This window comes from Bufo bufo, chromosome 4 (assembly GCF_905171765.1).
Source record: "Bufo bufo chromosome 4, aBufBuf1.1, whole genome shotgun sequence".
NCBI classification, from domain to species: Eukaryota; Metazoa; Chordata; class Amphibia; order Anura; family Bufonidae; genus Bufo; species Bufo bufo.
Window position 1 is genome coordinate 418,594,531 of NC_053392.1, and position 25,188 is coordinate 418,619,718.

The 25,188-nt window shown below is 42.6% G+C and overlaps 1 protein-coding gene across 1 annotated transcript in view; it reads left to right on the forward strand.

Annotated features, from left to right (window-relative positions):
* QPCT (glutaminyl-peptide cyclotransferase) overlaps positions 1-25,188 on the forward strand; it is a 624,483-nt gene that overhangs the window by 69,392 nt on the left and 529,903 nt on the right. Inside the window, exon 2 of the mRNA XM_040429302.1 lies at positions 24,092-24,238. Coding sequence (XP_040285236.1) covers positions 24,092-24,238 — 147 coding nt within the window. The remainder of the gene's footprint in view (positions 1-24,091; positions 24,239-25,188) is intronic.

Below are 25,188 nucleotides of genomic sequence, written 5' to 3' on the forward strand. Positions count from 1 at the left end.
AGGATTTCTCATACTGGTGTGAAAAACCCCCATCTATTTCATATAGTGCACATCTAGGATTATACGTGCATTAGTGAGTGTCACATTTAGGCCAGATATACAACTTTTTACTTACTGGGGTGAAAAAACACCATCTATTCCATATAGTGCACATCTAGGATTAGACGTGCATAAGTGAGTGTCACATTTAGGCCAGAAATACAGCTTTTTGCTTACTGGGGTGAAAAAACCCTCTGATATACTGCACATCTGGGATTAGACGTGCATAAGTGACTGTGAAATTTAGGCCACAAATATGGCTTTCTCATACTTGCGCATACTGGGGTAAAAAAACACACATCTGTTTCATATAGTGCACATCTAGAATTAGACGTGCATAAGTGAGTGTCACATTTAGGCCAGAAATACAGCTTTTTGCTTACTGGGGTGAAAAAAACCCCATCTGTTTCATATAGTGCACATCTAGGATTAGCCGTGCATCAGTGAGTGTCACATTTAGGCTAGAAATACAGCTTTTTGCTTACTGGGGAGAAAAAAAATTATCTGTTTCATATAGTGCACATCTAGGATTAGACGTGCATCAGTGAGTGTCACATTTAGGCCAGAAATACAGCTTTTTGCTTACTGGGGTGAAAAAAAAACATCTGTTTCATTTAGTGCACATCTAGGATTAGACATACATAAGTGAGTGTCACATTTAGGCCAGAAATACAGCTTTTTGCTTACTGGGGAGAAAAAACCCTCTGATATACTGCAAATCTGGGATTAGACGTGCATAAGTGACTGTGAAATTTTGGTCACAAATAAGGCTTTCTCATACTGGGGCATACTGGGGTGAAAAAAAACATCTATTTCATATAGTGCACATCTAGGATTAGACGTGCATAAGTGAGTGTCACATTTTTGCCAGAAATACAGCTTTTTGCTTACTGGGGGTGAAAAAACCCTCTGATATACTGCACATCTGGGATTAGACATGCATAAGTGACTGAAATTTAGGCCACAAATAAGGATTTCTCATACTGGGGTGAAAAAAACACCATCTATTTCATATAGTGCACATATAGGATTAGACGTGCATAAGTGAGTGTCACATTTAGGCCAGACATACAATTTTTTGCTTACTGGGGTGAAAAAAAAACATCTGTTTCATATAGTGCACATCTGGGATTAGACTTGCATAAGTGAGTGTCACATTTAGGCCAGAAATATGGCTTTTTGCTTACTGGGTTGAAAAAACCCTCTGATAAACTGCACATCTGGGATTAGACGTGCATAAGTGAGTGTCACATTTAGGCCAGAAATACAGCTTTTTGCTTACTGGGGTGAAAAAAAAACATCTGTTTCATATAGTGCACATCTGGGATTAGACTTGCATAAGTGAGTGTCACATTTAGGCCAGAAATACAGCTTTTTGTTTACTGGGGTTATAAAAACCCTCTGATTTACTGCACATCTGGGATTAGACGTGCATAAGTGAGTGTCACATTTAGGCCAGAAATATGGCTTTTTGCTTACTGGGGTGAAAAAACCCTCTAATAAACTGCACATCTGGGATTAGACTTGCATAAGTGAGTGTCACATTTAGGCCAGAAATACGGATTTTTGTTTACTGGGGTGAAAAAAACCTCTAATAAACTGCACATCTGGGATTAGACTTGCATAAGTGAGTGTCACATTTAGGCCAGAAATACAGCTTTTTGCTTACTGGGGTGAAAAAACCCTCTGATATACTGCACATCTGGGATTAGACATACATAAGTGACTGTGAAATTTAGGCCACAAATACGGCTTTCTCATACTGGGGCATACTGGGGTGAAAAAAAACCATCTATGTCATATAGTGCACATCTAGGATTAGACATGCATAAGTGAGTGTCACATTTAGGCCAGAAATACAGCTTTTTGATTACTGGGGTGAAAAAACCCTCTGATATACTGCACATCTGGGATTAGCCATGTATAAGTGAGTGTCACATTTAGGCCAGAAATACAGCTTTTTGTTACTGGGATGAAAAAACTTCTGATATACTGCACACCTGGGATAAGACGTGTATAAGTGAGTGTCACATTTAGGCCAGAAATACAGCTTTTTGCTTACTGGGGTGAAATAAAACCATCTGTTTCATATACTGCACATCTGGGATTAGGCGTGCATAAGTGACAGTGAAATTTAGGCCACAAATACGGCTTTCTCATACTGGGGCATACTGTGGTGAAAAAAAAACATCTATTTCTAATAGTGCACATCTAGGATTAGACGTGCATAAGTGAGTGTCACATTTAGGCCAGAAATACAGCTTTTTGCTTACTGGGGTGAAAAAAAAACCTATCTGTTTCATATAGTGCACATCTAGGATTAGACGTGCAATAAGTGATTGTCACATTTAGGCCAGAAATACAGCTTTTTGCTTACTGGGGTGAAAAAATCCTCTGATATACTGCATATCTGGGATTAGCCATGTATAAGTGAGTGTCACATTTAGCCCAGAAATAAAGCTTTTTGCTTACTGGGGTGAAAAAAAACCCATCTGTTTCATATAGTGCACATCTAGGATTAGACATACATAAGTGAGTGTCACATTTAGGCCAGAAATACAGCTTTTTGCTTACTGGGGAGAAAAAACCCTTCTGATATACTGCAAATCTGGGATTAGACGTGCATAAGTGACTGTGAAATTTAGGCCACAAATAAGGCTTTCTCATACTGGGGCATACTGGGGTGAAAAAAACCCCATCTATTTCATAGAGTGCACATCTAGGATTAGACGTGCATAAGTGAGTGTCACATTTTTGCCAGAAATACAGCTTTTTGCTTACTTTGGTGAAAAAAAAAACTTCTGTTTCATATAGTGCACATCTAAAATTAGACGTGCATAAGTGAGTGTCAAATTTAGGCCAGAAATACAGCTTTTTGCTTACTTGGATGAAAAAACCCTCTGATATACAGCACATCTGGGATTAGACATGCATAAGTGACTGAAATTTAGGCCACAAATAAGGATTTCTCATACTGGGGTGAAAAACCCCCATCTATTTCATATAGTGCACATCTAGGATTATACGTGCATTAGTGAGTGTCGCATTTAGGCCAGATATACAACTTTTTACTTACTGGGGTGAAAAAACACCATCTATTCCATATAGTGCACATCTAGGATTAGACGTGCATAAGTGAGTGTCACATTTAGGCCAGAAATACAGCTTTTTGCTTACTGGGGTGAAAAAACCCTCTGATATACTGCACATCTGGGATTAGACATGCATAAGTGACTGTGAAATTTAGGCCACAAATATGGCTTTCTCATACTTGCGCATACTGGGGTAAAAAAAAACACATCTGTTTCATATAGTGCACATCTAGAATTAGACGTGCATAAGTGAGTGTCCCATTTAGGCCAGAAATACAGCTTTTTGCTTACTGGGGTGAAAAAAACCCCATCTGTTTCATATAGTGCACATCTAGGATTAGACGTGCATCAGTGAGTGTCACATTTAGGCCAGAAATACAGCTTTTTGCTTACTGGGGTGAAAAAAAAACATCTGTTTCATTTAGTGCACATCTAGGATTAGACATACATAAGTGAGTGTCACATTTAGGCCAGAAATACAGCTTTTTGCTTACTGGGGAGAAAAAACCCTCTGATATACTGCAAATCTGGGATTAGACGTGCATAAGTGACTGTGAAATTTTGGTCACAAATAAGGCTTTCTCATACTGGGGCATACTGGGGTGAAAAAAAACATCTATTTCATATAGTGCACATCTAGGATTAGACGTGCATAAGTGAGTGTCACATTTTTGCCAGAAATACAGCTTTTTGCTTACTGGGGGTGAAAAAACCCTCTGATATACTGCACATCTGGGATTAGACATGCATAAGTGACTGAAATTTAGGCCACAAATAAGGATTTCTCATACTGGGGTTGAAAAACCACCATCTATTTCATATAGTGCACATATAGGATTAGACGTGCATAAGTGAGTGTCACATTTAGGCCAGACATACAATTTTTTGCTTACTGGGGTGAAAAAAAAACATCTGTTTCATATAGTGCACATCTGGGATTAGACTTGCATAAGTGAGTGTCACATTTAGGCCAGAAATATGGCTTTTTGCTTACTGGGTTGAAAAAACCCTCTGATAAACTGCACATCTGGGATTAGACGTGCATAAGTGAGTGTCACATTTAGGCCAGAAATGCAGCTTTTTGCTTACTGGGGTGAAAAAACCCTCTGATATACTGCACATCTGGGATTAGACATGCATAAGTGACCGTGAAATTTAGGCCACAAATACGGCTTTCTCATACTGGGGCATACTGGGGTGAAAAAAACACATCTATTTCATATAGTGCACATCTAGGATTAGACATGCATAAGTGAGTGTCACATATAGGCCAGAAATACAGCTTTTTGCTTACTGGGGTAAAACAAAAACATCTGTTTCATATTGTGCACATCTAGAATTAGACGTGCATAAGTGGGTGTCACATTTAGGCCAGAAATACAGCTTTTTGCTTATTGGGCGGAAAAAACCCTCTGATATACTGCACATCTGGGATTAGACGTGCATAAGTGACTGTGAAATTTAGGCCACAAATACGGCTTTCTCATACTGGGGCATACTGGGGTGAAAAAAAACCCATATTTTTTATATAGTGCACATCTAGGATTAGACGTGCATAAGTGAGTATCACATTTATCCAGGAATACAGCTTTTTGGTTACTTTGGTTATAAAAACCCTCTGATATACTGCACATCTAGGATTAGACATGCATAAGTGAGTGTCACATTTAGGCCAGAAATACAGCTTTTTGCTTACTGGGTGAAAAAACCCTCTGATATACTGCACATCTGGGATTAGCCGTGCATAAGTAAGTGTCACATTTAGGCCAGAAATACAGCTTTTCACTTACTGGGGTGAAAAAAAACCATCTGTTTCATTTAGTGCACATCTAGGATTAGACATACATAAGTGAGTGTCACATTTAGGCCAGAAATACAGCTTTTTGCTTACTGGGGAGAAAAAACCCTCTGATATACTGCAAATCTTATGATTAGACGTGCATAAGTGACTGTGAAATTTAGGCCACAAATAAGGCTTTTTCATACTGGGGCATATTTCTGGTAAAAAAAAAACCCATCTATTTCATATAGTGCACATCTAGGATTAGACGTGCATAAGTGAGTGTCACATTTAGGCCAGACATACAACTTTTTCTTACTGGGGTGAAAAAAAAACCATCTGTTTCATATAGTGCACATCTGGGATTAGACTTGCATAAGTGAGTGTCACATTTAGGCCAGAAATACAGCTTTTTGTTTACTGGGGTTATAAAAACCCTCTGATATACTGCACATCTGGGATTAGACGTGCATAAGTGAGTGCCACATTTAGGCCAGAAATATGGCTTTTTGCTTACTGGGGTGAAAAAACCCTCTAATAAACTGCACATCTGGGATTAGACTTGCATAAGTGAGTGTCACATTTAGGCCAGAAATACAGCTTTTTGCTTACTGGGGTGAAAAAACCCTCTGATATACTGTACATCTGGGATTAGACATACATAAGTGACTGTGAAATTTAGGCCACAAATACGGCTTTCTCATACTGGGGTGAAAAAACCCCATCTATTTCATATAGTGCACATCTACAATTATACGTGCATAAGTGGGTGTCACATTTAAGCCAGAAATTCAGCTTTTTGCCTTTCGGGGTGAAAAAAACCCATCTGTTTCATATAGTGCACATCTAGGATTAGACGTGCATAAGTGAGTGTCACATTTAGGCCAGAAATACGGCTTTTTGCTTACTGGGGTGAAAAAACCCTCTGATGTACTGCACATCTGGGATTAGCCATGTATAAGTGAGTGTCACATTTAGGTCAGAAATACAGCTTTTTGTTACTGGGATGAAAAAACCCTCTGATATACTGCACACCTGGGATAAGACGTGCATAAGTGAGTGTCACATTTAGGCCAGAAATACAGCTTTTTGCTTACTGGGGTGAAATAAAACCATCTGTTTCATTAACTGCACATCTGGGATTAGGCGTGCATAAGTGACAGTGAAATTTAGGCTACAAATACGGCTTTCTCATACTGAGGCATACTGTGGTGAAAAAAAAACATCTATTTCTAATAGTGCACATCTAGGATTAGACGTGCATAAGTGAGTGTCACATTTAGGCCAGAAATACAGCTTTTTGCTTACTGGGGTGAAAAAAAAACCATCTGTTTCATATAGTGCACATCTAGGATTAGACGTGCAATAAGTGATTGTCACATTTAGGCCAGAAATACAGCTTTTTGCTTACTGGGGTGAAAAAATCCTCTGATATACTGCACATCTGGGATTAGACGTGCATAAGTGAGTGTCACATTTAGGCCAGAAATACGGCTTTTTGCTTACTGGGGTGAAAACACCCTCTGATATACTGCACATCTGGGATTAGCCATGTATAAGTGAGTGTCACATTTAGCCCAGAAATACAGCTTTTTGCTTACTGGGGTGAAAAAAACCCATCTGTTTCATATAGTGCACATCTAGGATTAGACGTGCATAAGTGAGTGTCACATTTAGGCCAGAAATTCAGCTTTTTGCTTAATGGGGTGAAAAAACCCTCTGATATACTGCACATCTGGGATTAGACATGCATAAGTGAGTGTCATATTTAGGCCAGAAATACGCCTTTTTGCTTACTAGGTTGAAAAAAGCCTCTGATATACTGCACATCTGGGATTAGCCATGTATAAGTAAGTGTCACATTTAGGCCAGAAATACAGCTTTTTGCTTACTAAGCTGAAAAAACCCTCTGATATACTGCACATCTGGGATTAGACGTGCATAAGTGAGTGTCACATTTAGTCAAGAAATACGGCTTTTTGCTTACTGGGGTGAAAAAACCCTCTGATATACTGCACATCTGGGATTAGACGTGCATAAGTGAGTGTCACATTTAGGCCAGAAATACAGCTTTTTGCTTACTGGGGTGAAAAAAAACCATCTGTTTCATATAGTGCACATCTAGGATTAGACAAGCATAAGTGAGTGTCACATTTAGGCCAGAAATACAGCTTTTTTTCTTACTGGGGTGACAAAAAAAATAGCCATCTGTTTCATATAGTGCACATCTAGGATTAGACGTGCATAAGTGAGTGTCACATTTAGGCTAGAAATACAGCTTTTTGCTTAGTAGGGTGAAAAAACTCTCTGATATACTGCACATCTGGGATTAGACGTGCATAAGTGACTGTGAAATTTAGGCCACAAATAAGGCTTTCTCATAGTGGGGCATACTGGGGTGAAAAAAACCCATCTATTTCATATAGTGCACATCTAGGAATAGACGTGCATAAGTGAGTGTCACATTTAGGCCAGAAATACAGCTTTTTGTTTACTGGGGTGAAAAAAAAACATCTGTTTCATATAGTGCACATCCTGGATTAGACGTGCATAAGTGAGTGTCACATTTAGGCCAGAAATACTGCTTTTTTTCTTACTGGGGTGACAAAATAGCCATCTGTTTCATATAGTGCACATCTAGGATTAGACGTGCATAAGTGAGTGTCACATTTAGGCCAGAAATAAAGCTTTTTGCTTACTGGGGTGAAAAAACCCTTTGATATACTGTACATCTGGAATTAGACGTGCATAAGTGAGTGTAAAATTTAGGCCAGAAATACAGCTTTTTTTCTTACTGGAGTGAAAAAACCCTATCTGTTTCATATAGTGCTCATCTAGGATTAGACTTGCATAAGTGAGTGTCACATTTAGGCCAGAAATACAGCTTTTTGCTTACTGGGGTGAAAATACTCTCTGATATACTGCACATCTGGGATTAGCCATGTATAAGTGAGTGTCACATTTAGCCCAGAAATACAGCTTTTTGCTTACTGGGGTGAAAAAAACCCCATCTGTTTCATATAGTGCACATCTAGGATTAGACGTGCATAAGTGAGTGTCACATTTAGGCCAGAAATACAGCTTTTTGCTTAATGGGGTGAAAAAACCCTCTGATATACTGCACATCTGGGATTAGACGTGCATAAGTGAGTGTCACATTTAGGCAAGAAATACGGCTTTTTGCTTACTGGGGTGAAAATACTCTCTGATATACTGCACATCTGGGATTAGACGTGCATAAGTGACTGTGAAATTTAGACCACAAATAAGGCTCTCTCATACTGGGGCATACTGGGGTTAAAAAAAACCATCTATTTCATATAGTGCACATCTAGGATTAGAAGTGCATAAGTGAGTGTCACATTTAGGCAAGAAATACGGCTTTTTGCTTAATGGGGTGAAAAAACCCTCTGATATACTGCACATCTGGGATTAGACGTGCATAAGTGAGTGTCACATTTAGGCCAGAAATACAGCTTGTTGCTTACTGAGGTGAAAAAACCCATCTGTTTCATATAGTGCACATCTAGGATTAGACTTGCATAAGTGAGTGTCACATTTAGGCCAGAAATACAGCTTGTTGCTTACTGAGGTGAAAAAACCCATCTGTTTCATATAGTGCACATCTAGGATTAGACGTGCATTAGTGTCTGTCACATTTAGCCCAGAAATACAGCTTTTTGCTTACTGGGGTGAAATAAAAACATCTGTTTCATATAGTGCACATCTAGGATTAGACGTGCATAAGTGAGTGTCACATTTAGGCCAGAAATACAGCTCTTTGCTTTTCTGGGGTGAAAAAAAACATCTGTTTCATATAGTGCACATCTAGGATTAGACGTGCATAAGTGAGTGTAACATTTAGGCCAGAAATACAGCTTTTTGCTTACTGGGGTGAAAAAATACCCATCTGTTTCATATAGTTCACATCTTGGATTAGACGTGCATAAGTGAGTGTCACATTTAGGCCAGAAATACAGCTTTTTGCTTACTGGGGTGAAATAAAAACATCTGTTTCATATAGTGCACATCTGGGATTAGAAGTGCATAAGTGAGTGTCACATTTAGGCCAGAAATATGGCTTTTTGGTTACTGGGGTTATAAAAACCCTCTGATATACTGCACATCTGGGATTAGACGTGCATAAGTGAGTGTCACATTTAGACAAGAAATACGGCTTTTTGCTTACTGGGGTGAAAAACCCCTCTGATATACTGCACATCTGGGATTAGACGTGCATAAGTGAGTGTCACATTTAGGCCAGAAATACAGCTTTTTGCTTACTGGGGTGAAGAAAACCCATCTGTTTCATATAGTGCACATCTAGGATTAAACGTGCATAAGTGAGTATCACATTTAGGCTAGAAATACAGCTTTTTGCTTACTGGGGTTATAAAAACCCTCTGATATACTGCACATCTGGGATTAGACATGCATAAGTGACTAAAATCTAGGCCACAACTATGGCTTTTTGCTTACTAGGGTGAAAAAACCCTTTGATATGCTGCACATCTAGGATTAGACGTGCATAAGTGAGTGTCACATTTAGGCCAGAAATACAGCTTTTTGCTTACTGGGGTGAAAAAATCCTGATATACTGCACATCTGGGATTAGACGTGCATAAGTTATTGTGAAATTTAGGCCACAAATACGGCTTTCTCATACTGGGGCATACTGGGGTAAAAAAACACATCTATTTCATATAGTGCACATCTAGGATTAGACGTGCATAAGTGAGTGTCACATTTAGGCCAGAAATACAGCTTTCTGCTTACTGGGGTGATAAAACCCTCTGATATACTGCAAATCTGGGATTAGACGTGCATAAGTGACAGTGAAATTTAGGCCACAAAAACGGTTTTCCCATACTGGAGTTAAAAAAACCCATCTATTTCATATAGTGCACATCTAGGATTAGATGTGCATAAGTGAGTGTCACATTTAGGCCGGAAATACAGCTTTTTGCTTTTCTGGGGTGAAAAAACCCTGTAATATATTGCACATCTGGGATTAGACGTGCTCAAGTGAGTGTCACATTTAGGCCAGAATTACGGCTTTTTGCTTACCGGGGTTATAAAAACCCTCTGATATAGTGCACATCTGGGATTAGACGTGCATAAGTGAGTGTCACATTTAGGCCAGAAATACGGCTTTCTGCTTACTGGGGTGAAAAAACCCCTCTGATTTACTGCACATCTGTGATTATATGTGCATAAGTGAGTGTCACATTTAGGCCAGAAATACAGCTTTTTGGTTACTGGGGTTATAAAAACCCTCTGATATACTGCACATCTGCGATTAGACGTGCATAAGTTACTGTGAAATTTAGGCCACAAATACCACTGTCATATAGAGTTGAAAAAAAATTGAGTGCAATACCCTAAATCAGGGTTTTTATTGGGGGTTAATTATTTTTAACAGACATAACCACTTTTTACTTTGCTTGGTGAACGCTAACTATGAGGCAAACCTCTAATAAGGGACGCGGTCGTGGTGGTGGTGTTGGTGGGGCCTCTGGTGCAGGGAGAGGACGTGGCCGTTCTGCCACAGTTACACGTCCTACTGAACCTACTACCTCAGTTCCCAGTAGCCGCCAGAATCTACAGCGATATTTGGTTGGGCCTAATGCCGTTCTATGGATGGTAAGTTCTGAGCAAGTACAGGCGCTAGTTAATTGGGTGGCCGACAGTGGAACCAGCACGTTTACATTATCTCCCACCCAGTCTTCTGCAGAAAGCGCACAGGTGGCGCCTGAAACCCATGCCCATCAGTCTGTCACATCACCCCCGTGCATATCAGGGAACCTGTCTGAGCCTCAAGTCATGCAGCAGTCTCTTATGCTGTTTGAAGACTCTGCTGGCAGGGTTTCCCAAGGGCATCCACCTAGCCCTTCCCCAGGGGTGGAAGACATAGAATGCACTACCACTTATGTTTCCTGATGAGGACATGGGAATACCACCTCAGCACGTCTCTGATGATGACGAAACACAGGTGCCAACTGCTGCGTCTTTCTGCAGTGTGCAGACTGAAAAGGAGGTCAGGGAGGAAGACTGGGTGGAAGACGATGCAGGGGACGATGAGGTCATAGACCCCACATGGAATGAAGGTCATGCCACTGACTTTCAGAGTTCGGATGAAGAGGCAGTGGTGAGACCGAGCCAACAGCGTAGCAAAAGAGGGAGCAGGGTGCAAAAGCAGAGCAGCCGTCGCCAAAACAGTTCGCCTGCTACTGGCCACAGTCACCAGGGACCGAGCACACCAAAGGCAGCTTCAAGGAGTTCCCTGGCATGGCACTTCTTCACACAATGTGCCGACGACAAGACCAGAGTGGTTTGCATGCTGTGCTATCAGAGCCTGAAGCGAGGCATTAACGTTCTGAACCTTAGCACAACCTGCATGACCAGGCATCTACATGCGAGACACGGGCTGCAGTGGAGTAAGCACCTTCAAAACCAAGAAGGCCCCTCCTGCTCCCTCTTCTGCTGCTGCCTCGGCCTCTTCCTCCGCCTCTGGAGGAACGTTGGCACCTGCCGCCCAGCAAACAGAGGATGTGCCACCAACAACACCACCTCCGTCACTAAGCTTATCCACCATGTCACATGGAAGCGTTCAGCTCTCCATCTAACAAACCTTTGAGAGAAAGCGTAATTTCCCATCTAGCCACCCTCGATCCTTGGCCCTGAATGCCAGCATTTCTAAACTACTGGCCTTTGAAATGCTGTCATTCAGGCTGGTGGATACGGACATCTTCAAACAGCTTATGTCGCTTGCTGTCCCACAGTACGTCGTTCCCAGCTGCCACTACTTCTACGGGAGAGCCGTGCCCTCCCTGCACAACCAAGTATCGGATAAAATCAAGTGTGCACTGCGCAACGCCATCTGTGGCAAGGTCCACCTAACCACAGATACGTGGACCAGTAAGCACAGCCAGACACTGGGTAAATGTAATGGTGGCTGGGCCCCAGGCGGAGAGCTGTTTGGCGCACGTCCTTCCGCCGCCAAGGATCACACGTCATCATTCTTTGCCTCCTGTTGCCTCCTCCTTCAACTCGGCTTTCTCCTCCTCTTCTACCACCTCCTCATCTGGTCAGCGACAGACCTTCACCACCAACTTCAGCACAGTCAGGGGTAAACGTCCAGGGGTAAACGTCAGCAGGCCTTTCTAAAACTGATGTGTTTGGGGGACAGGCCCCACACCGCGCAGGAGTTGTGGCGGGGTATAGAACAACAGACCGACGAGTGGTTGCTGCCAGTGAGCCTCAAGCCCTCCTGGTGGTGTGCGATAATGGGCGAAATCTCGTTGCAGCTCTGGGACTAGCCGGTTTGACGCACATCCCTTGCCTGGCGCATGTGCTGAATTTGGTGGTGCAGAAATTCATTCACAACTACCCCGACATGTCAGAGCTGCTGCATAAAGTGCGGGCCGTCTGTGTGCGCTTCCAGCGTTCTCATCCTGCCGCCGCTCGGCTGTCTGCTCTACAGAGTAACTTCGGCCTTCCCGCTCACCGCCTCATATGCGACATGCCCACCAGGTGGAACTCCACCTTGCACATGCTGGAGAGACTGTGCGAGCAGCAGCAGGCCATAGTGGAGTTTCAGCTGCAGCACGCACGGGTGAGTCGCATTGCGGAACAGCACCACTTCACCACCAATGACTGGGCCTCCATGCGAGACCTGTGTTCCTTGTTGCGCTGTTTCGAGTACTCCACCAACATGGCCAGTGGCGATGACGCCGTTATCAGCGTTACAATACCACTTCTATGTCTCCTTGAGAAAACACTTAGGGCGATGACGGAAGAGGATGTGGCCCAGGACGAGGAGGAGGAAGAGGGGTGATCTATAACACTTTCAGGCCAGTCTTTTAGAAGTGGCTCAGAAAGAGGATTTTTGCAACAGCAGAGGCCAGGTACAAATTTTGCCAGCCAGGGCCCACTACTGGAGGACAAGGAGGAGGATGGGGATGAAGCATGTTCACAGCGGGGCGGCATCCAACGCAGCTCGGGCCCATCACTGGTGCGTGGCTGGGGGGATATGGAGGACGCAGACGATATGCCTCCCACAGAGGACAGATTGTCCTTACCTCTGGGCAACCTGGCACACATGAGCGACTACATGCTGCAGTGCCTGCGCAACGACAGAAGAGTTGCTCACATTTTAACGTGTGCTGACTACATGGTGGCCACACTGCTGGATCCCTGTTACAAAGACAATGTGCCATCCTTAATTCCCTCACTGGAGCGTGATCGGAAGATGCGGGACTACAGGCGCACGCTGGTAGACGTGCTCCTGAGAGCATTCCCGACTGACGCCGGGGGACAAGTGGAATCACAAGGCGAAGGCAGGGGAGGAGGAAGAGGTCGCCAACGCAGCTATGTCAGCGCTAGCACCTCAGAAGGCAGGGTTAGCATGGCCGACATGTGGAAAAGCTTTGTCACCTCGCCGCAACAACAGGCCCCAACTGCTGATATGGAGCGTGTTAGCAGGGGGCAGCATTTGAACAACATGGTGGAACAGTACCTGTGCACACGCCTACACGTACTCTCTGATGGTTCTGCCCCATTCAACTTCTGGGTCTCCAAATTGTCCACATGGCCAGAGCTTGCCCTGTATGCCTTGGAGGTGCTGGTCTGCCCTGCAGCCTGTGTACTCTCTGAATATGTATTTAGCACGGCAGGAGGCGCCATTACAGACAGACGCAGCCGCCTGTCCACAGCCAACGTGGACAAGCTCACGTTCATTAAAATGAACCAGGCTTGGATCCCTCAGGACTTGTCTGTACCTTGTGCAGAATAGACAGTTCTAACAGCCTCAACGATCCATCCTTGTACTCAAGTGCACTTATTCCTTTATTTTTTATTTTTATATATGTCCCAATATTTTGGGGGATACCCCTATGTAAAAATGCAAAATAACACACATCTGTGTTGGCTACCTATTCCTCCTTTGCCGCCGCTTCCACCTAGACCGCCACGTGAGCCTACACAACCACATCCACCTATTCACCACCTCCTCAACCTCTTCCTCCTACATTATTCCTAAGTTTTATTTTTTTAAGGTCTTTTATGTTTTTTTAATTCATTTCCCTATCCACATTTGTTTGCAGAGCATTTGCCATGCTCTTAAGCTCATTTTGCTGCCTTTTGCAGCCCTCTAGCTGTTTCCAGGGGTATTTTAGAGCCATTTTAGTTGCCAAAAGTTTGGGTCCCCATTGACTTCAATGGGGTTCGGGTTCGGGGTCAAGTTCGGGTCAAGTTCGGGTCCCGAGCCCGAACTTTTTTTTTAAAGTTCGGCCGAACCCGAACATCCAGGTGTCCGCTCAACTCTATTCCTGAGGCATCGCGTTGCCTTCCGGTGACGAGCCTGTGAGATCCAGCCCCCTGGATCTCACAGGCAGGAAGCTGTATGAGTAATACACACTGTATTACTCATACAGCCAATGCATTCCAATACAGAAGTATTGGAATGCATTGTAAAGGGGATTAGACCCCCAAAAGTTCAAGTCCCAAAGTGGGACAAAAAATAAAGTGAAAAAATAAAGTTTTCCCCCAAAAAAATTAAAAGTTTCAAGTAAAAATAAACAAAAAAGTAATTTTCCCCAAATAAAGTAAAAAGAAAAATTTGGTAAAAAATAGGGGGGGGGGGGGAAAAAGTATACATATTAGGTATTGCCGTGTCCGTATCGACCGGCTCTATAAACATATCACATGACCAAACCCCTTAGATGAACACCGTAAAAAATAAAAAGTGTGCTAAATAAACCATTTTTTTGTCACCTTACGTCACAAAAAGTACAACAGCAAGTGATCAAAAAGGCGTTTGCCCACCAAAATCGTACCAATCTAACAGTCACCTCATCCCGCAAAAAATGAGCCCCTACCTGAGACAATCGCCCAAAAAATAAAGAAACTATGGCTCAGAATATGGAGACAATAAAACATCAATTTTTGGGTTTTAAAATATCTGTTATTGTGTAAAACTTACATAAATAAAAAAAATATATACATATTAGGTATCTCTATTTTCCATTAATTCTTGTGGAACACCTAAAGGGTTAACAAAGTTTGTAAAATCAGTTTTGAATACCTTGAGGGGTGTAGTTTATAGAATGGGTGGTTTCTATTATGTAAGCCTCGCGAAGTAACTTCAGACCTGAACTGGTCCCTGAAAATTGTGTTTTTTTAAATTTCTGAAAAATTTCAAGATTTGCTTCTAAACTTCTAAGCCTTGTAACATCCCCAAAAAATTTAATGTCATTCCCAAAATGATCCAAACATGAAGTAGACATATGGGGAATGTAAAGTAAGAACTATTTTTGGAGGTATTACTATGTATTATAGAAGTAGAGAAATTGAAACTTGGAAATTTGCAATTTTTTACAAAAATGTACAAAACATAATCATTTACTTGTGGATATCTCATATACATCAGAAGATCGCAGGACTCACTCGGCGTCCGGAACTCGGCACTGCGCATGCGCGGGATAAGTTTCATCCCGCGAGGTTATCTAAGTGAGCAGAGACCAGCGGCCCACAACCAAAATGGTCGCGCGGCAACACAAGCGGACTGGGCATACTCATTACCCAAAGTGGGCGGGTATCGGGCAGCAGGCACGACAATCATGTGAACAATCACATGACACTCACACTTGGCAACGGACCTGTCATAATTTTGATTACTCAGTTACACAGCCGTAGCGCAGGGGGTCCAGCGGTATAATCCAAATCAGTGGCAAACACCACTTCCACATTTCACCACCTCATCCCCATATTTATACACTCAGATTTATTACCTTACAGGTCCATACACCATGTACATTCACACCTGTACTCTCCGTCCATGTAACCTCCATCTGGAAAACCAATCGGAGGCAGCAAAGTACAGAGTGTCCGGTACACATAGATGTCACCGTAAGGTGACTCCATGTCCCAGCTACCTCATAGGGAGAACCAAGCACTTGTGATCACTCAATACATGCGTAATGCCCGCAGTCACCGTCCCCCCCTGTATGTATTATAGGGAAACTCGCTGTCACAGACCGCATCATGTGTCACCAAGCCCCACCCACAGCTGCGGGCCCCAGGTATCCGCTCAGCCACACCAAATTATTCAAAAAAATAATGTCAATTATTAAATGCCGGTCCAGTCCTGCCGTCTTCCAGTATTCAAAGATGTAATCCATTACAAGATATGACTTTGCATTCATCTACAAAAATATAAAAACAATATTAAATATTAGTTTATAATATAACAATTGCATTTCCCAGAACCCCGCAAGGAATGACAAAACATGGGGAACTACACATCACTGGGACAACCCACATTAATGGACATACATATGGGGAGAAAAAACAAACAAACAAATATCAGAGACATCAAACCACCCTGAAATCAACATTGAGCCCCCCTGGTTTAAGAGTCTTAAGCTCGAAAATCCAATAGAGCTCCCTCCTTTTAAGACGTTTCGTCCTGTCCCCACCCCGTATGGGTAAGGGCACTTGTTCAAGTATCCTAAATTTTAAATCCCGTTCTTGGTGGCCTGCTTCTGTAAAGTGCTTAGGTACAGGTAAATCCAGCCTCTTTTTCCTTATAGTATACCTATGCTGGTTCAACCTTGTTTTGACATCCCAGGTTGTTTCCCCAACATACCATAGTCCACAGGAACAAGATAGCATGTAAATTGCATAGGTTTAATCACATGTCAAGTATTGCTTGATACGAACTGTCTTCCCAGAGGCTGGATTTACAAAAGAATCACCCCTAATCATATAGGGGCAGTTCACACAACTGCAGCACGGATAACAGCCCCTCCGTGTAGAGCCGAAATACGTGCTACAGTCGACCTTTCTGGATCCAACATCTGACCTGACTAGTTTGTCACCTAAATTTCAGCTTCTCCGAAAAGAGCATAATGGAGGGATTTTAAATTCCTCTATGTTATCAAAACCACTGGCTAGAATCGGCCAGTGCTTCCTGACAATAGTGGACAACCGAGGGCTACTAATACAGTAATCAGTAACTAACGGTATCCTATGTGTTAAATTCTTAGACTTCACAGGGTCACCATCTCTCATCCTCACCTCAGTTTTATTAATACTCTCTCTGACCAGTTTTTTAGGACCGAAATTTTCTAGCCATTTCTGCTAGTCGTTGGTCTCTTTTCGGACCCTCATCAACTATCCTGGCCACTCGTAACATCTGGCTGAAGGGGAGAGACTTGATCATTGGCCGCAGATGATGGCTCTCATATCTGACAAGAGTATTTTTGTCCGTAGGCTTCACAAAGAGGTCAGTGGACAGGGTATCACCCTGGATCACCACCTCTGTGTCAAGAAATTGTAATTTGTCGTGCGAATGCAACAAGGTGAACTTGACGCTAGGGTCAATCTCATTCGGGAACGAGTGGAAGGCCATGAGGTCCTCTATGGCGCCCACTCATATCAAAAAAACATTGTCTATGTAGCGCCACCACCCCAGCACACGGCTGAAGTGGTGGCACCCATAAACGTAGGAATCCTCCAAGTGTGTCATATATATATTTGCATAGGTGGGAGCCACATTGGACCCTATCGCGGTCCCCCTTAACTGTACATAGTAGTCATCCTGAAATAGAAAGTAGTTCCTGAAGAGAATGAATCTCAATAATCCAAGTAAAAATATCCTGCATTCTTCTGTATATGCCATCCGCAAGAGACATAATTCTACTGCATGGAGACCCAATTCATGCTCCATTGACGTGTATAAACTACACACGTCAAAGGAAGCAAGAATGGCACTATCTGGGACTCTCAGGTCCTTGATCTTCAATAAAAAATCACTAGTATCCCTTATATAAGATCTAGTGGACACCGCAAACGGCCGCAAGATCCTATCAAGGAAAATCACTGGATTGCAAAACAGAGAACCCCTGCCGGACACAATGGGCCGGCCAGGGGGAGCACGTAGATTCTTGTGTATTTTTGGAAGTGTATATAGTATTGGAGTTATCGGTTTTTCACATAGTAAATAACTACACAATTTCTCGTCTATGATGCCACCGGATTTAGCCTGTATTAACATATCTCTGAGTTCTCTCAATAAATTGAGCTTGGGGTCATTGGAGACCCGCTGGTATATATTTCTATCAGCCAACTGTGATAGGATTTCTTGCACGTAAAGATCTGTGTCCCTTACCACAACCCCACCACCCTTGTCGGCAGACTTGATGGTGAGGTTGTGGTCCGCAGACAGATCATTAACGGCTTTAATATCCTCAGAGGTCATATTAGCATGGCCCATAGGATTCACTATCACTTCATGTTTCAGTTTTTCTATGTCTCGCCCTACTGCCAGAGTAAAGGCCTCGATGGCAGGATGGTGTGACACAGGATTAAAGTCACTTTTCAGAAACAGTCCCGTACCCTGTAGGCTTAATTCACTTGTTCTCATATTATCAATCAGGGGTCTATCCTGTTGCTCAGAAGCCCACACCTTCAATTTAATCATACGATAAAACCTTTGTAGGTTTAGTTCTACATTGAACCAATTGGTTGTGGCAACTGGGCAAAAGGATAGTCCCCTATTTAACACATGAATATGTTCATTGGTAAGTGTGGTTGAAGAGATGTTTACCACTGTGCTTTCTTCCTTTCTTTCACAGTCCTTGGTATCTGGGATCTGGGTGCCCTCTCTCTTTCTCCACTTGTACTGGCGCCGCCCGCCCCGCCGGAGTCTCCTGGTCTTATACTCTGCTCCGAAAAAGAAGGACGAGGAGCTCCACTATTGGGAGAATATGAGGCACCCTTATCCTTGGATCCTTGATAGGTATTTCTATTGTCAAGTTCACCTTGATGCATTCGCACGACAAATTACAATTTCTTGACACAGAGGTGTTGATCCAGGGTGATACCCTGTCCACTGACCTCTTTGTGAAGCCTACGGACAAAAATACTCTTGTCAGATATGAGAGCCATCATCCGCGGCCAATGATCAAGTCTCTCCCCTTCAGCCAGATGTTACGAGTGGCCAGGATAGTTGATGAGGGTCTGATAAGGGACCAACGACTAGCAGAAATGGCTAGAAAATTTCGGTCCAGGGGTTACCCTAAAAAACTAGTCAGAGAGAGTATTAATAAAACTGAGGTGAGGATGAGAGATGGTGACCCTGTGAAGTCTAAGAATTTAACACATAGGATACCGTTAGTTACTGATTACTGTATTAGTAGCCCTCGGTTGTCCACTATTGTCAGGAAGCACTGGCCGATTCTAGCCAGTGGTTTTGATAACATAGAGGAATTTAAAATCCCTCCATTATGCTCTTTTCGGAGAAGCCGAAATTTAGCTGACAAACTAGTCAGGTCAGATGTTGGATCCAAAAAGGTCGACTGTAGCACGTATTTCGGCTCTACACGGAGGGGCTGTTATCCGTGCTGCAGTTGTGTGAACTGCCCCTATATGATTAGGGGTGATTCTTTTGTAAATCCAGCCTCTGGGAAGACAGTTCGTATCAAGCAATACTTGACATGTGATTAAACCTATGCAATTTACATGCTATCTTGTTCCTGTGGACTATGGTATGTTGGGGAAACAACCTGGGATGTCAAAACAAGGTTGAACCAGCATAGGTATACTATAAGGAAAAAGAGGCTGGATTTACCTGTACCTAAGCACTTTACAGAAGCAGGCCACCAAGAACGGGATTTAAAATTTAGGATACTTGAACAAGTGCCCTTACCCATACGGGGTGGGGACAGGACGATACGTCTTAAAAGGAGGGAGCTCTATTGGATTTTCGAGCTTAAGACTCTTAAACCAGGGGGGCTCAATGTTGATTTCATGGTGGTTTGAGGTCTCTGATATTTGTTTGTTTGTTTTTTCTCCCCATATGTATGTCCATTAATGTGGGTTGTCCCAGTGATGTGTAGTTTCCCATGTTTTGTCATTCCTTGCGGTGTTCTGGGAAATTCAGCTTCTCTCTCATGTAAGGTTGTCTATAAGTGCAATTGTTATATTATAAGCTAATATTTAATATTGTTTTTATATTTTTGTAGATGAATGCAAAGTCATATTGTCACGGCTGAGGATGGGGAAAACCCTCAGCCGTGCGATGTACAGAGATGATGGTCGCTACTCGACCAGGACGACAGGATTAGGGAGCAGGTCACCTCCTAAACGCATCCCTAACCTGACCCTGACTCCTAGCTACATGAGCCAACCTTGATGGTAGGAGGGCTCATGCTCCGGAACCTAGAAGTCCCTGCTAGCCCTCAAGATGGCCCTCACCTAGGAGCAGGGTAAGACGACCTGTTCCTTCTGGACACGAAGGAAGAGGAGTCTCACTGGCCAAACTGCTGGGAAAAAGGGGAACACAAACAGTCCTATGGATATGGCAGGTAATGTGAACTAATTCCACTTACCTGCCACAGCCTTGCTGACTGGATCCCTGTGCAGGCAAGCTGAAGTCCACACAACATTCAATGAACCCAGCAAACACACAACCACACACAGGAACCCAGATCCATAGCTGCACCAATATACAACAGGAAAATATCAACTGAACATCACATAACATGGTGTAACACAATTTATGACCACAAGGGTGGCCCTCACTGGCAGATGGAAATGTGACCAGGAGAGTTCCTCCAGCTTACAACAAGGCTGGAGTACCCCTCAGACATCAGATCTAAACTGAGGCTTTATAGCCCATGCAGCCACACCCACAAACAGACACACCCAGTGCACACACACACTAGGAAGGAGGTTAACCCTTCCAACACCAGGGAAGGGAAAACACCACTTAAAGGGGACGTGCACACAATAACATAAAACACAGTGCACACATACACACAAAACCGCATGCACAACATAGCAAGCTGCAATGGCACAGCTCAGACGGCTACGCTGCCACATACATACTGTTGCCAGCTGCAACCACAGGTGAGGCAAATACCACAGCCCTCACCTGTGATTGACAACCAAAGTAAACCGCTGACAACCGCATGCGGTTCAGGAGTCATGGTCATAGCCATGGCCGTGACACATATCTTGTAATGGATTACCTCTTTGAATACTGGAAGACGGCAGGACTGGACCGGCATTTAATAATTGACATTATTTTTTTTAATAATTTTGTGTGGATGAGCGGATACCTGGGGCCCGCAGCTGTGGGTGGGGCTTGGTGACACATGCGGTCTGTGACAGCGAGTTTCCCTATAACACATACAGGGGGGACGGTGACTGCGGGCATTACGCATGTATTGAGTGATCACAAGTGCTTGGTTCTCCCTATGAGGTAGCTGGGACATGGAGTCACCTTACGGTGACATCTATGTGTACCGGACCCTCTGTACTTTGCTGCCTCCGATTGGTTTTCCAGACGGAGGTTACATGGACAGAGAGTACAGGTGTGAATGTACATGGTGTATGGACCTGTAAGGTAATAAATCTGAGTGTATAAATATGGGGATGAGGTGGTGAAATGTGGAAGTGGTGTTTGCCACTGATTTGGATTATACCGCTGGACCCCCTGCGCTACGGCTGTGTAACTGAGTAATCAAAATTATGACAGGTCCGTTGCCAAGTGTGAGTGTCATGTGATTGTTCACATGATTGTCGTGCCTGCTGCCCGATACCCGCCCACTTTGGGGAATGAGCATGCCCAGTCCGCTTGTGTTGCCGCACGGCCATGTTGGTTGTGGGCCGCTGGTCTCTGCTCACTTAGATAACCTCGTGGGATGAAACTTATCCCGCGCATGCGCAGTGCCGAGTTCTGGACGCCGAGTGAGTCCTGCGATCTTCTGATGTATATGAGATATCTACAAGTAAATGATTATGCTTTATACATTTATTTAATTAACACAAGTATGGGCACCTGTAAGTGATGACTAATTAACCATATGTATGCACTATAACTATTTGTACTGTTATTTTGTATATTTTCACTATGTATATCTGAGATTCACTTGTATTTTTCTATATCTATGTATTAATTGGATTGTAATTATGTAACTAGATTGCTGTAAATTTGCATGCTTTATAAGCACCTGATTTTGCACTAAACACTATGGCTTGACAAAGGCTCCATAGAGAGAGCTATGGGTGAATAAAATACCCTTTTGCTTTTTACGGAGATTTGTGTGCTGCCTTGGATTCTTTTTCTACATATATATATATATATACATACAGTACAGACCAAAAGTTTGGACACACCTTCTCATTCAAAGAGTTTTCTTTATTTTCATGACTATGAAAATTGTAGATTCACACTGAAGGCATCAAAACTATGAATGAACACATGTGGAATAATATACATAACAAACAAGTGTGAAACAACTGAAAATATGTCATATTCTAGGTTCTTCAAAGTAGCCACCTTTTGCTTTGATTACTGCTTTGCACACTCTTGGCATTCTTTTGATGAGCTTCAAGAGGTAGTCCCCTGAAATGGTTTTCACTTCACAGGTGTGCCCTGTCAGGTTTAATAAGTGGGATTTCTTGCCTTATAAATGGGGTTGGGACCATCAGTTGCGTTGAGAAGTCAGGTGGATACACAGCTGAGAGTCCTACTGAATAGACTGTTAGAATTTGTATTATGGCAAGAAAAAAGCAGCTAAGTAAAGAAAAACGAGTGGCCATCATTACTTTAAGAAATGAAGGTCAGTTAGTCAGCTGAAAAATTGGGAAAACTTTGAAAGTAAGGGCTATTTGACCATGAAGGAGAGTGATGGGGTGCTGCGCCAGATGACCTGGCCTCCACAGTCACCAGACCTGAACCCAATCGAGATGGTTTGGGGTGAGCTGGACCGCAGGGTGAAGGCAAAAGGGCCAACAAGTGCTAAGCATCTCTGGGAACTCCTTCAAGACTGTTGGAAGACCATTTCAGGGGACTACCTCTTGATGATCATCAAAAGAATGCCAAGAGTGTGCAAAGCAGAAATCAAAGCAAAAGGTGGCTACTTTGAAGAACCTAGAATATGACATATTTTCAGTTGTTTCACACTTGTTTGTTATGTATATAATTCCACATGTGTTAATTCATAGTTTTGATGCCTTCATAGTCATGAAAATAAAGAAAACTCTTTGAATGAGAAGGTGTCCAAACTTTTGGTCTGTACTGTATATATATATATATATATATATTTATAAAAATATATATATGAGTTTATATACAGTACATAGAAGACCTGGGGGGCATTTCAGGCCCCCAGTGACCATGGCAACCATCAACTCCAGTGGTGATGGCACAGTAGGCCAGTGTGGACACTGGAAGTTGCCAGATAGTTCAGTGTAGCTGCCGTTGCAATAGTAATTTGGAGTGGCTATTCAAACGTTCTACGTTTGTGAGACAACCCCTTTAAGACTAGAATCATTAGGAAAAACCTCAGTGTGTCTTTTTGAGGGAGTTGCAGGTATGGAACTGACTTATAGCAGGGTATTGGTGCCATCTTTTGGGTACATATACCAGAGATCTCTAATGTGAATTTATACATAATCCCTAATTGATCAATGTATTAGATTTATTTTTTTAGTTTTTTTTTTGTAGAATTGATGTGTGTGTTTTTTTTGTCATGTTTACTTGATCAAAAGGAAATTAAATAGTCCTTTTGTCACAGTAAAATCACTAGGAATATGTTAATTGAACTGTATACTGCATGGTACAGCACGGTGGCTCAATGGTTAGTACTGGTGCCTTGCAGCGCTGGGATTCTGGGTTTGAATCCAACCAGGGACAACATCTGCATGGAGTTTGTATGTTCTCCCTGTGTTTGTGTGGGTTTCCTCGCACACTCTAAAGACATACTGTTAGGGGCACATTTATTAAGACTGGCAGTTATGAAGAGGCGCCGGTCTCTTCATAACTTTGTTGGATCCTTTGCCAGTTCTTAATGTAAGACAGCTTCCGAGCTGTCTTACATTTAGACCTTTTTCTACACCTGAAACAGGCGTAGAAAATGGTAAATGAGACAGCAAAGGAGATTAAAGCATGTCAGACGGCTTGCAGCAGCAAGCGCCAAAGTTGTGTACAGGCCTGTGCCTCTACATAACTTAAGCACATCCATCAGCAGCGCACAGGGATTAATACCGGTGTGTCAATCAGTCTTAATAAATGTACCCCTATGAGCAGATATTAAGGGCAAAAGTATTGATTTATGTGATTCAATTTAATGTATAAATGTATGTAACCATAATTATTTTTTCTCTACAGAATTCACATCGCCCACTGGTTTTGCGCACAGCTGATGTGCGGCGTGTTCTGTCCCAAACAGACATTTCTCAAATGTGGAAAAATGCTTTAAAGCCTATGCTCATTGAAAGGTTTTCTGGATCTCCAGGAAATTTTGCTGTGCGGCAAGTGAGTAATGCTCTACAACAATGTATTTAATCATGTAAACAAGCCTATGGAAATACATCAGAAAAAAACATACCCAGAACATACTACTGTACATTTAAAAAAGACCTTGCACCCAAAAAAACATCAAAACTGAGATGTAAAAAAATTAATTAAATTAAAAATTACAAAAAAAAACGTTTGTAGTATGTCATAATTTCCTATTGGCTTTTAGTAAATGTCTGGCTGTGGAGTTTTTCCCCTTAAAAAAAGCTGTAAAAATATTTCAAAAACACACTATATGTGGTATCACACACACAATTTTTGGGAAAATGCCACAGTTTTGAGCCAAAGCTAAACTATATATGGATTTAAAAAGAATGGAAAATATAAAGGAAGGCTGTATACTTCTGTTTCCTGTTGGATACACTTCTGATTTGGTTTAACTTTAGCCCTTAGGATACCGGAGTTTTTTTCATTTTTGCGTTTTTATTTTTCTTCTCTATCTTCTTCCTTGAGCCATAACTTTTTTATATTTCCATTCACATAGCTTTATGAGGGCTTATTTTTTGTGGGACAAGTTGTACTTTCTAATGCCACCATTAACTATGGCATATATTGTTGTGGGAAGCGGTAAAAAAATTCCAAATGGGGTGGGATTGGGAAAAAAACGCAATTCCTCCACCGTTTTACAAGTCTTCCGTTTGCAAAACTTACCCACACCCTTCATTCTCTCGGTCAGTATGATTACAACGATACCCCATATGTATAGGTTTAACCCCTTAAGGACCCGCGCTGTACATGTACGGCGCTGGTGGACGTGACTTAAGGACCAGCGCCGTAGATGTACGGCGGGCTGATCTGGCGGGTGCAGGTGCTGCATCCGCCCGATTAGCGGCAGGGGTCCGGTAGTCACTGACAGCCGGACCCCTGCTACATATGCCTGCATCTGTGACTGGAAAAAATTGATTAAA